Source organism: Stenella coeruleoalba, assembly GCF_951394435.1.
Source record: "Stenella coeruleoalba genome assembly, chromosome: 14".
Classification (NCBI taxonomy): domain Eukaryota; kingdom Metazoa; phylum Chordata; class Mammalia; order Artiodactyla; family Delphinidae; genus Stenella; species Stenella coeruleoalba.
In genome coordinates, this window is record NC_137160.1 from 75,005,514 (window position 1) to 75,018,770 (window position 13,257).

A 13,257-nucleotide genomic window follows, 5' to 3' on the forward strand; every position below is an offset into this window, starting at 1 on the left:
ATGCTTCTGTAGTCAGCTGGGGTGAGCTGGCTGACCTAGGATGGCCTCGTCTGCACGTCTGGGGGTTGGCTGTCATCTGGGAGGATGTGACAGCTGGGCCACATGGTCTTTCATCCTCCCACAGGCTAGCTCAGGCTTGTTCATGTGACATCTGGGCAGGCAAGTGTGGAAGGCCTCTCGAGGGCTGATTGAAACTGGCACAGCATTCTGTTGCTCAAAGCAAGTCAGGTGACCCGTGCAGATTCAAGAAGTGGGGAAATAGACCCGACCATGTGATGTAAGGAACTGCAGTCACATTGCAGATGACGTGGATACAAGCATGGGGAGAGTTACAGCCATTTTTGCAAACAGCTACACAGGAATGGATGAATACGTTCTTCCTGTCAAATGTGAAAACCTTGCCACTAAGGCCCAAGTGCCAGATAGTGTGCCCGTCATTCCTGGCCCCAGTGTTAAGTCTAGAGGTAGCCACTGCCAGATGTTTGCAGTGCCTCCTTCTTGGCCCAACTTAAAAAAGTTAATGTTGCCAGGAGGTGGCGAGAGGGTGGGGAAACGTATACCCTCATTCACTGCTAACGGGAGTGGGATCTGGCACGGCCACTTTGAAGAGGAGCCCAGCTGGCGTCTAACAGAATTTAAAATCTGTCTCGCCTGTGATCCAGCAGCCCTCTGGCTCAGATCTGTCCCTGGAGAAACATTTCTGTTTCTGCAAGGGGATTGTGTACGTGGCTGTCAGCTGCATTAGTGGTTCGGAAACAACCTAATGCCCATTAATTTAAATTTAAACTTCTACATTGACATTTGTACAGAAAAGTGTGCGCATCATAAGTGTACAGCTGGAATTTTTGCACGTTGAACACACACCTGTGTGTGTAGCATCCAGACAGAGAAACAACATTCCCAGCCCCCAGAAGCTTCCTTCCTGTCCGTTTCCAGGCACTGTCCCCAGCCCGTAGTGACTTCTCACAGCCTGGATTAGGTTCGATGGATTTGGAATGTTTTGCGAATGGAATCATGCAGCATGAGCTTGTTTGCACCTGGCTTCTTTCACTCAGTGTAACGTCTGTGAGTTTCATCCACGTTGTCCTCTGTAGCTGCAGATCTGTCGTTCCCATTGCTGTGTATCCACTATCATCTTAATATCTGAAAAACCTACATAAGTCATACATGTATGTTATAGAAAATTGGAAAATGCGGCAAAACACACATACACACAATGAAAGTCACTGGAACACCCCACATCCCACAAGAGGTCATTTCTGCAAACACTTGGTTATGTTTTTTCAGACTTTTAAAAAACGTACCTCACTTTTCCATTTGTTTTAACTTATCAATATTTTTATTATACTATTTATATGTAAATACATCCTCACTGGCACAGATTCCAGCAACAGAGATGAAGAAAGGCATCTCCCTTGATCCCTTCGTCCCAAATTCCAGATCTCTCCTAAGAGGAAAGCACTGATGCCATTTTGGTTTGGATCTATCTAGATTTGGGGGGATGCATTTATATGTGTGTATATATGGACCTTTTAAAAATTAATAGACTTTATTTCTTAGAAAAATTTTACATTGACATAAATTGAGTAGACAGTACAGAGTGTTCCCATATATCCCCCTTCCCACTTTCCCCTGTTACTAGCCTCTTGCATTAGTGTGGTTCATTTGTTGCAATTGATGAACCAATATTGATACATTATTGTCAACTGAAGTCCATGGTTTACATTTGAGTTCACTCTTTGTAGAGTTTTATGGATTTTTGATGAACGCTCAATGACATGTATCCGCCATTACAGTATTTACAGAATAGTTGCACAGCCCTAAAAAGTTTGCTTTCTGGGTTTTTAAAAAAAAACATAAATGAGATCATGCTATATGGGTTGTTTGCCACTTGTTCCTCTTGCTCCACGGCTGGCCTTGGAGAGCTTTTGATATTGTCATGTTCGGTCCACCTTTTAACAGCTGGACGTTAAATTATTTTTTTTTTTTTTGCGGTACGCGGGCCTCTCACTGTTGTGGCCTCTCCCGTTGCGGAGCACAGGCTCTGGACGCGCAGGCTCAGCGCCATGGCTCACAGGCCCAGCCGCTCTGCAGCATGTGGGATCTTCCCGGACCGGGGCACAAACCCGTGTCCCCTGCATCGGCAGGCGGACTCCCAACCACTGCGCCACCAGGGAAGCCCTGGACGTTAAATTTTAATTAGTCCCCAGTTGAGGATGTGGGCCATTTCCAGGTCTTTGCTCTTCCTCCCTTCCTTCCTCCCTCCCTCCCTCCCTCCCTTCTTTCTTCTTAAAAAATATTTATTTCTTTATTTGGCCACACTGTGAGGCTTGTCCAGTGAGAGCAAGGAGTCCCAACCACTGGACTGCCAGGGAATTCCCAGGTCTTTGCTGTTTCAAACAGTACTACAGCAAGCAAGTGGGCCCCCAGATGTGTTTCCTGGTGGAAACGCTGGGTTAAAAGATGAGTATAATTAAAATTTTAGTTTCTAGATAGATAACAGCCAAATTGCCTCAAAAAATGGTTGGGCCAATTTATACTCCCACCGCCATTCTGTGAATATGTTGTCTTTCCCCACAGCCTTGCTAGCACTGGGTATTATCGTTCACTTCACATTTTTTTGCCATTCTGCTGGGTGATAAATGATGTCCCGGACTAAGTTTGTTCTGTTTTTTTTTTTAATTCACTTTATTGATGGATAGCTTAAATACACATTTAGAGCATATAATTTGATGGGTTTGGACAAACATGCAGTCACGTAAACACCATTCCATAAAGATATAGAACATTTCCATCACCCTAGAAAGTTCCCTGTGACCTTTGCAGTTAGCCTCCACCCCTCTCCCCAGGCAACCGCTCTTCTGATTTCTTTCCCATGAGGTTAGATTTGCCTGTTCTAGAACTTCATATAAACCTGCACTAATTTTTAAAAATTTTCTAAGGGAATTCCCTGGCGGTCCAGTGGTTAGGACTCTGCACTTCCACTGCAGGGGGCACAGGTTTGATCCCTGGTCAGGGAACTAAGATCCTGCGTACCTCACAGTGCAGCCAAAAAAAAAAAAAAAAAAGTTTTTTTTTTTCTAGTTTTATTTATTTATTTAATTGAGATGAAATTCACATAACACAATTAACTGTTTTAAAGTGAACAATTCAGTGGCATTTAGTACATTCACAGTGCTGTGCAACCGCCACTCAGTCTATTTCCAAAACGTTTTCATCACCAAGAGAGGAAACCCTGTACCCACCAAGTAATCACTCCCTTTTCCCCCTCCTCCCAGCCCCTGGCAACCACTACTTCCTATCTCTGTAGATTTACCTGTTCTGGACATCCCATCAAAATGGAAAGATACAATGGTGGTTTTCTTACGACTAGCTTCTTTGACTCAGCATCATAATTTCAAGGCCTCTCCATGTCGTAGCGGGTGTTAGCACTTCATTCCTTTTTCCGACTGCCTAATATTTCGCCGCGTGGCGATACTACAGTTTGTTTATCCATCCATCTATTGATGGATATTTGTGTTATTTCTTTTTGTATTCTAGACTAATTTTCAATAATTAAAACAAATTAATCAAGTCATACATGTTCACTGTAGGAAGTTAGAAAATAGAGCACAAGGAAGGAATAAAAATCACTTGTAACCCACCCTGCCACCAGCCCCTGAAAAACCACCATTGGTGTTGGTTGTTTTCCCTTCCAGTTTTAGCTGTTCATTGATGACTTTGCCCTTTTTACTTTTATCTATTCATCAGTTATATAGAAATAGCTCCTTTGGTCCATCCCCTCATCCCTAGTGGCCCTCATCCCCGCCCCAGAACACTTTGTACCGAAAGTCCATCCCTTGACAAGTGCTGGTCTGGTTACGCAATAACCTTGATTGTAGGCCTACTGGGTACCCACTGTTGTGCTAGAAACTACCTCCACGATCTTATAAATTAAATCTTTACAACTGCCCCGTGTGGGATGAAGGATTATTATTCCCAGTTTGCAGATAAGGAAACTGAGGCTCAGAAAGGCTAAGTAACTTGACATAAATCAAACAGTTGATAAGGGCCTGAACCGGGATTCTGCCCAGGTCTCCTCCCCGCAAAGCCTGTGCTCTCATCTGATCCATCCATCTCACTTCCAGGAAATAAAATCTTGAGGAAGTGTCTGCACTCCTATGTTCATTGCAGTATTCACAATAGCTGAGATATGGAAACAACGTAAATGTCCATAGCCAGACAAATGGATAAAGAAAATGTACACGTACACACACACACACACACACACACACAATGGAGTATTATTCAACTGGAAAAAGCAGGAAATCCTGCCATTTGCGACAACATGGGTGAACCTGGAGGCCATTATGCTAAGTGAAATAAGTCAGAGAAAGACAAATACTGTATGATCTCACTTTCATGTAGAATCTAAAAAAGTTGAACTCGAGGGAATTCCCTGGCGGTCTGGTGGTTAGGACTCTGTGCTTTCACTGCTGCGGGCCCAATTTGCTCTGTGAATTAGCTTTTTCACAATAGGTTTTTGCAATTAAAAAAAAAAAAAGCCAAAAAAAGGTACAGTAATCAAGACAATTATATATATATGTATGTGTGTATATATATTGCTACTAGCTTTGACACAAATGGCCTGGTTTGCTGATTCTCAGAAAGAATGGAGTAGGGGCTTTCTCTGAAGCCTGCTGTTCCACCTGGAGACTCCCAAGTCTTGCTGGGAGGGGGAGTGGGGTTCTCCGTATGTGCTTGTCTGACCAGGCCCCCCCCGCCCCCGGGCTCACTCTCCCGCCTGCAGAGCAATCTACCCGGGCTCCCGGCAACAGGGTGATCTTCTCATCCTACCCTGGTACCATTTTCTCCTGTGATGACTTCTACATCCTGGGCAGCGGGCTGGTGAGTCATCCTCTGGTGTCACTTTTCTCCCCGGGGCAGCTTTGCACCCAGCAGCTTAGGCACAGCAGGGGGACGCAGACTCCCCCATTCCCGCATCACCACCACCCCAGGGCCGAGGCCAGGAAGCGCTTGTAAAATGTCGCTCCCCAGGTCACGGCCGGGCCTCCAGACCCTGCAGCTGGCCTGGGACTCTGTATTGTCCTGCAGCTCCTCAGAAATCCCTGGTTTGGGCCCTTTTGAAATATCCGTGGCCCCAGTAACCTCATTTTGTGTTTATGTATTTAGGACGAGCCATCTCTCTCCCTACCATGACTCTGCTCTTTCTGCCTTCCCTTTTGCTTTCCACAAAACCCCCTCTAAACCTGGCTGGGTTTTCTGAATAAATGTTGTTTACAATGTGTTGTTTTTATCGGTTTTCCTGGCTGGGCTCCAAACTCATTTAGAAATCTGTTCCTGGCACCCCTCTAGACACAGCAAGCCCTGTAGTCGCCAGGGTAACACTGCAGAGGAGAAAAAACATCACTTAAAAAAAAAAATCCTAGATGCAGAAGACGCCAACTCTGGGGAGGGGAGAGGAAGGGGCTCTTTTTCTTCTATTACTTTGTGAGAGGAGCGTGGGATTTAGTTCCCTTAAATGTGGGAAGAAGCATGAAAGGGGCCAGGCAGTGGGTGAGGGGACCCCCTTGCTGCGGTCTGGGGTGGGGAAAGCAGGAGTGAAGCCTGGGGAAGGACAGTTGAAATAGTTTCATCCAGTTACAAAAAGTGTCCGGGAAGGAAATTTACCTTCCATCTGGGTTCTTAACTATTTTTACGCCACAGACTCCTTTGGCGGGCTGGGGAGCCGTGAACCCCTTCTCAGAATAATGCTTTTAAATGTACAAGCCAACATATATGGGATTATAAAGGAAACCAAGTGTATCGACATGCATTTATCGAAATATTATATAAGTAAACTTTTAATGTAATATACAAGTATACCTCGTTTTATTGAACTTTGCAAATATTGCAGATTTTACAAATTGAAGGTTTGTAACAACCCTGCATCGGGCAAGTCTGTCAGCACCATTTTTCTAACGACATTTGCTCATTTTGTGTCTCTGTGTCACATGCTGGTAATTCTCACAATATTTTAAGGTTTTCATTATTATATTCATCATGGTCATCTGTGATCAGTGATCTTTGATGTGACTATTGTAATTGATTTTTTGTTTTGTATTTTTTTTTTCTATTTTTAAATTGAGGTATGTACATTGGGTTTTAAGACATAATACTATTGCACACTTAATAGACTATAGTATAGTGGAATCATAACTCTTATATGCACTGGGAAATCAGAAAATCCACGTGATTTCTTGTGGTATTTCTTGTTGCTTTCTTGTGGTATTCGCTTCATTGCAGTGGTCCGGAACAGAACCCGCGACCTCTCTCGGGTCCGCCTGTATGTGCTGCTTTACTAGCACGTTAAATAAGAAACTCCAGGAACTTCCCTGGTGGTCCAGTGGTTAAGATTCCGTGCTCCCAGTGGAGGGGGCACAGGTTCGATCCCTGGTCGGGGAACTAAGATCCCTCATGCCACAAGGTGTGGCCAAAAACAGAAAGAAACTCCAGTCGCAGGTGGGCTACCTGCCATAATTTACAAATAGTGAGGAGCATAAACGATATCTTGAGATGTGTGCAATCCTGTCCTGTGGTGGGAAAACATCTGTGATTTCTGTTGATGACAATCTCAGTTACCGCTAATAACACTGTCATGTGTCACCTCATTAGCAGTGGAAGGAGATGCTGCATTTCGGTTTGACATTAGTGGAAATAAAGATGTAATGTTTCCCCACCCAAGTCTGCAGACTCCCCGAGCACTGCCCCAGGTTGAGAACAACCCCTGGCGCAGAGAGAGGAAACTGCCCTCCAGGGCTTCTGAGGCCATGCGGGTCTGAATCCTGGCGATGACGTGGGACACTAGAGGGATGAGGAGGGTACAAGTGTGGAGGGAGTAGAGAAGCTCTTCCTACCTGGGCATCGCTATTGAGAGGCTTGCTTTGCACATTCCTCTTTGAAACATCATATTTATGGCTACTGCTGTCTCTTAGTTGTTTTCCAGCTTCGTATAAAAAAGGAAGAAGCATGCTAATATCCTGCTGTAGGAGAGCAAGCCCCGATTTAAGAGTTGGAAGTCTGAGGGTCAAATCTTGGCCCATCCACGTAGCGGCCATGACCTTTTGGCAAGTCTTTTAGCTTCTCCAGGCCTCAAGTTTACCTTTCAAGAAGAAGGGGGCTTAATAGCAGTGCTGTGTTTTCCCCCGGAGGGCTGTAAGAGTTGATGGAGATTGTCCATCAGGCTACCAACCCCAAGCCTCCCAGCTTTCCCTGCGGAACTGCAGGGAAGGGGTAGAGATGGGATGCTATCTCTCTGGGGAAAGAGTTGACCCACTTGGTAGGGGGAGTGGGTCCCGTAGGAGCAACACCCTGGGCTCTCTTAGGGGCTGTTTCCCAGGGCAAAGGTGGATGCACGATCTTGATCACGAACCCCTTCAATGCTCATCCAAAGAACTAGTGAGGAACACGCACCTAAGCCAGGACATGAAGTTTTAAAAAACGAGTCAACAGATTTGAACCACGATTGATGCAGCGCTGCCACTTGGTGACACCATGCCCCGGTTGTGAGTGAGGGGGCCCTTTCGTGCAGCGCCCCCTCGGCTCTCCCACAGGTGACCCTGGAGACCACCATCGGCAACCGGAACTCGGCCCTGTGGAAGTACGTGCAACCCGAGGGCTGTGTGCTGGAGTGGATGCGAAATGTTGTGGCCAATCGCCTGGCCTTGGATGGGGACTCCTGGGCCGATATCTTCAAGAGGTTCAATAGTGGCACGTGAGTGGGCTTCTGGAACTGTGGCCGTCCCACCCAACCTCCCCGCTAATGCTCAGACCCTGGGAGACCTGATGTGGCACGAGGGCCACACGCCCCACACCCTCTGCTGAGTCCTTTCCTTGTTTTATACGTGGGGAAACAGGCACGGGGAAGGAAAGGATTTGCCCCCCTCTTGCAGGCTTCTCCACCCAGGGAAAGGCTCCCAGAGGAAGGGCAGGAAGACACTTGGAACTTGAGAGCTCTGGGGACAGTAGAGAGGGCCGTCTGAGGAGATGGACATGGGTGGATGGGGGCCCCATCAGCCAGAGACGCGGGAACTGGATAGGGCAGGGTCTTAGAACATTGCGCAGAATTGACCTTGGTTCCGGTAAGCACTAGGGAGCCATAGACTCCTCTGGAGCAGGTGAGCAGCATGATGAGAGAAAAGCCTGAGGACACCTGGTCGAGCTAAAGTGTCCGGGTGACAGTCGGCTGGCCGGACGTGCCCAGACCACCCCGGCCCCATGACTCCTGACTGTGTGTGGCCCTGGGGGCAGGGGGAGGCCGGGGCAGTGACCCCAGGGTCTGTTCAGCCCTCCTTCCTTGGGCATGGCAGGTACAACAACCAGTGGATGATCGTGGACTACAAGGCATTTGTCCCCGGCGGGCCCAGCCCTGGGAGAAGGGTGCTTACCATCCTGGAGCAGATCCCGTGAGTACCCGGAAAGGGGCAGGGCGTTCCAGCAGGGGGAACTGCCAAGGCAGAGGCCTGGAGGCAGCTGAATCGTGTGTGGGAGGGGAAACCTCAGGAAGGCAGTACTGGAGGAGAAGGCAGCCCCTGATTGCTAGAGATTGGGAACATAATCTAGCTCCAGGCAATGGGGAGCCAGCGAGGGTCCTTGAGCAGGGCAGCACCCACAGGAGCCCCCTTTCTCACCACCACTCCTGCCTCCTGTCCCTTCCCGGTTGCAGGGGCATGGTGGTGGTGGCTGACAGGACCTCGGAACTCTACCAGAAGACCTACTGGGCCAGCTACAATATCCCGTATGTCCCCCCTTCCTGGTATTCCCCACCCTTTGCTCAGCTCTCCGTGCTGGGGAGGGGTGCTTCCCAGGAGATTCTTTAACTCCACAAAGAAACCCACCCTTCCCCCTTTTTCTCCAGGAAAGCCCTGACGGTTTTAGGGTACAGTTGGGAGGTCGGCATCCGTTCAGCCTCCCAGTCCGCACCCACCCACCGCAGGGTGGTAGGGGGCGGCCTGGCTCAGGTGCCGACCCCTGCCGTGGCTCTCCAGCTGGCGCTGCTTTAACCGGGCTGCACAGCCAGCACCTCTTGACCCTCACTGTGCTTTACCTGGGTCATCCCCTTTGATCCGTACAGCCACCGTGCGTGGTAGCCACTGCTCCTATTCCCATTTCACAGATGATGAAACTGAGGCCTTGAGAAAGTACCTGACTCGCCCAAGGTTCCATAGGTGGCCAACAGTGAAGTCAGGATTTGAACCCATGCCTCTTGGACCCCAGAGCCCTAGCTTGGCCACCCCACCAAGCCACCCCACAGCACAAACAAAAGACATGATTATTGCTATCCCAACTGTTGTGGTTGTTGGTGTTAATGTCGTGGCACGACCGCCCCCTTCCCCTCCCTGGCCACGGTCACGGCCAGGTGAAGTCAGTGGAGGTCGTGAGTGACCATCCTCGTTCCCAGCAGGTCCTTTGAGTCTGTGTTCAATGCCAGTGGGCTTCCGGCCCTGGTGGCCCACTTTGGGGACTGGTTCTCCTACGACGGGAGCCCCCGGGCCCAGATCTTCCGGCGGAACCAGTCCCTGGTACACGACCTGAATTCCATGATCCGGCTTATGAGGTACATGGGGGACCATGAGCCCAGAGTCACGTGGTGGGGCTTTGTCGTAACTCATTTCAAGTTCCCGACAAGCCCGGGGGGGCGGCAGGGGTGGGGTGCAACTGTGTAGCAGCCAAGACGGCAGAACCGGGGCAGCGCTCAGCTGAGCCCTGCTGCTGCCCTCATGTCGTGGGTGAGGATGACGGACAGCCGTGGAGTGACCGCCCTGTGCCGGGCTCCGCGCTTGGGACTGGGAAACGGGCACAGAACGTGTCCCCACTGTCCTTGGGGAGCACCCTGTCCTTTGGGGGATGCAGAAATCCCTCCCGTACTCACACTGATGTGGACGTGTAACGAGAACCGTCTGAGCTCCAGGAAATGCTATGAAGGGACAAAACGGGGCCTCTAGCCTGGCCTGGGATGGGGGCCCAGAGGGATTCCCGGAGGGAGGGATGGCAGAGCCGAGGCTGAGTGATACCTGTGGAGTGACCAGCTGAAGGGGGAGGTGGTGGCTGAAGCCCAGGCGGCGGGAGGGAGCTGGGCACACTGAAAGCAGGCGGCTGGGTTAGGGGCTGCCGCTAGCAGTCTGGCCTCCCCCGCTCCCCGCACGACTGAGGTTTCCTCTCTTTCCACATCCAGGTACAACGACTTCCTGCATGACCCCCTGTCATTGTGCAAAGTTTGCAACCCCAAGCCCAACGGGGAGAATGCCGTCTCGGCCCGCTCTGACCTCAACCCAGCCAATGGCTCCTACCCCTTCCAGGCCCTGCACCAGCGCTCGCATGGGGGCATCGACGTGAAGGTGCCGGGCCTGGGGCTGTGGATGGGGTCCAAGTTGGGGCAGGGAGCAGCAGAGACTCCCAGGTTGGGACAACTCAACGACCTGCCCTCCCCTCTACCCCCAGGTGACCAGCACGGCACTGGCCAAGGCCTTGCGTCTCCTGGCGGTCAGCGGCCCCACGTGGGACCAGCTGCCCCCGTTCCAGTGGAGCAGCTCGCCCTTCAGCAGCCTGCTGCACATGGGCCAGCCCGACCTCTGGAAGTTCTCACCCATCGAGGTCTGGTGGGACTGAGGCTCCATCTCTACTCTGCTGACCCCAGCAGGGCCACCCGACTGGCTGCCACCCTGCCCTCCTGCCTGGCCCCCCGCCCCGGTCCCCCGTGTGAGCGTTGCCACTGTGCCCAGGTTGGGGACCTGGGTCGGCCAGGTTCACTCTCGTCTGGGTGGCCTCCCGGGTGGGGAACGGAACCCGATGGGACCCAGGACTGACTCTGTCCCCCTAAGTGGGTGATGCCATCCCCGTCTCCCTCTGCCTCTCTGCGTCTCTCTCTCTCCCCCTGCTTTTCACTCTTTTCCAGCCTTGGGCCCCCTCCTCATGCCGCCCCTTCCTGAGGGCGGGAGCCGGATCCTGGGACCAGGTTCCGGGGCCCCTAGTGGGGCCGGCAGGAGAGGCCTGTTCCAGTGCCTGCTTCCCAGTGCTGTTTCTAACGGCGGCTCTGGAGCTCCAGCCCCCGAGACCCGGGCGTTGCCTCTGGTTGGCATCTCTCCTCCCAGCTCCCGACCCCAGCCCCACTCTGCTCCGTCTGGGAAGTAGCTCCCCTGTTTCTCCTCCTGGACAGCCCCCTTGAGGACAGGAACTTGAAACCAAACAAGAACCAAAGTTTCTGGCCACTTGTGGGTGGAAGGGCCTGAGTGTCCTTCTCTCTCTGGGGGCAGGCAGGAGTGTCAGCCCCCTGCTCCAGCCTCGGCCCGTGCCCCCTCAAACCCAGGCCTGCCCCTGGCCTCAGGGCATTGCCCACAGGTCCCCTGCTACAGGAACCGAATTGCAGGCTGCGCTGCCATTAAAAAGAGAGGCCATGGCCCCCGTGCTGTGCTTCTTGGGGCAGTGGGGCAGGCTGGGTTGGCGCCCTCTCTCTTCTCAGGTTTGGGTTCTGACCATTCACCTATGCATCCTCCTGTCCATCCTTCTGTCTGTCCATCTATACCTTCATTCACCTGCCAACCCACCCACCCCTTGTCCATCTGCAGTCATCCATCCATCTATCCTTCCATTTTCCAATCTTCCATCCGTCCATCCGTCATCCAGATACTGACCCATCTACCCATTCATCCATCCATCCATATCTATCCCACCATCCGTCTATCCATGTGTTTATTGAACACCTACTTTGTTCTGGGTCCTGTTCTAGGGCTCTCTTAACCACCAAGACCTTCCCAAATCCTACTGGTGGGGCGGGGACAGATCAACACAACACAGAGTCCCTCCCCACCTGATCTTACCCAAAGCCTACAGTGGAGACTCGCACAATGCGATGTGCTTCGGGAGAGGAAAGCACACAACCCGGGAGTCCGAGGCCTGGGTTCGAATCCTGTCTCCACCTCCTACTAGTTATGGGACTTAATCTCTCTGAGCCTCGGTTACCTCATCTGTAAAATAGATATAACCACGTGAGCAGCATTTTCCCACGCGTGTGTGTGCACGTTTGGTGGGAGGAGGGTGAGGATTTGCTGCGAAGGTGGCTGTGACGTAGCCCACACGGGGCCTCACACACGCAACGTTCATTCATTAGCGAGAATTTATAGAATGCTTAGAACATTCCAGGCACTGTTATAAGGTCCTGGAGATACCTCACAACAACAGGTATCCCCCCCCCCCAAAAAAAATCCCTGCTCTTGTGACATTTACATTGGGGAGGTAGATAGTGAAAATAGACATACAGCGTGTAAGATGCTGGTAAGTGCTCTGGAGAAAGTAAAGCGCAGTTGAGGGCCGGGGATGGGTTTGCTATTTCTTTTTTTTTTTTTGGCCTCGCTGTGTGGCTTGTGGGATCTTCGTTCCCTGACCAGGGATCTAACCTGTGCCCCCTGCAGTGGAAGCACGGAGCCCTAACCACTGGACTGCCAGGGAAGTTTGCTGTTTCTCACCATAGCTTTACAATTCTTGTTATCTGGGAATTGACAACTTGTGGTTCTAAAAAGTAACTTTTCTGCCGGTACATTTCCCAGCTCCCTTAAGAGTGTTGTCTTTCCCAGGTCTCTTGAGCTCACAACAGCCCTGTTAGGCGGGGTAGGCCGGGATGTTCACATGTGGTTAAAAGGTGAGGATGCAGACTTGGAGAAGGGAAGTGACGTGCCTGAAATCTCAAGTCTTGGGCCCTTCGGAACTAGGACGGGGGCCCAGGTCTGCAGACTCTCCCACGGGACACAGCTCTCCCTCCCCACCTCCTTGTGATGGCGCAGGCCCCAGCAGGACAAAGGTCACCACCCCCCACCACCGTGCGCCGGCCACTGGATCTTCCCAGCCACTCCTGAGGCTGAGGCTTTTATGAGGCCCACTTGGCAGATACAGTCAGTGGCTCAGGCTGGCGGAACTCAAACAGGGCCACTCTCTAGGAAGGGGCAACTCTTGTCTATTCCCTAGAACGACTCTGGTCCCTCTTGCGGCTTTTCAGGAGTTAAGGGTAGGCGTGAAGCTAAGGTGACTGAACAGAGGATGCGGGGCCATGCAGATGGCCCCCCCTTGAGCTTCAGCTGATCCAGTAAAGGCAGAACCCACCTTTGCAGGGGCAGCCTGAAAGGCAGTTTCCCTCAGCACCGTTGCCCTGGGGGTTTCCCACAATCCTCAGCTTCAAGATGGCAGCCGCAGGCTCAACTGTGACTTCTGCCCTCCCCTGCAGGACAA

The 13,257-nt window shown here is 51.3% G+C and overlaps 1 protein-coding gene across 2 annotated transcripts in view; it reads left to right on the forward strand.

Annotated features, from left to right (window-relative positions):
* The window catches only part of PLBD2 (phospholipase B domain containing 2), a 28,066-nt gene extending 16,028 nt beyond the window's left edge, over nt 1–12,038 (forward strand). Inside the window, exons 6-12 of one of the 2 annotated variants that reach the window (XM_079942989.1) lie at nt 4,790–4,887; nt 7,593–7,753; nt 8,349–8,444; nt 8,705–8,776; nt 9,440–9,595; nt 10,214–10,376; nt 10,480–12,038. In XM_079942989.1, coding sequence (XP_079799115.1) covers nt 4,790–4,887; nt 7,593–7,753; nt 8,349–8,444; nt 8,705–8,776; nt 9,440–9,595; nt 10,214–10,376; nt 10,480–10,647 — 914 coding nt within the window. In that variant the 3' untranslated portion in view covers nt 10,648–12,038. The remainder of the gene's footprint in view (nt 1–4,789; nt 4,888–7,592; nt 7,754–8,348; nt 8,445–8,704; nt 8,777–9,439; nt 9,596–10,213; nt 10,377–10,479) is intronic. The other variant, XM_079942990.1, reaches the window with a different exon arrangement.
* The last annotated feature ends 1,219 nt before the right edge of the window (nt 12,039–13,257 follow it).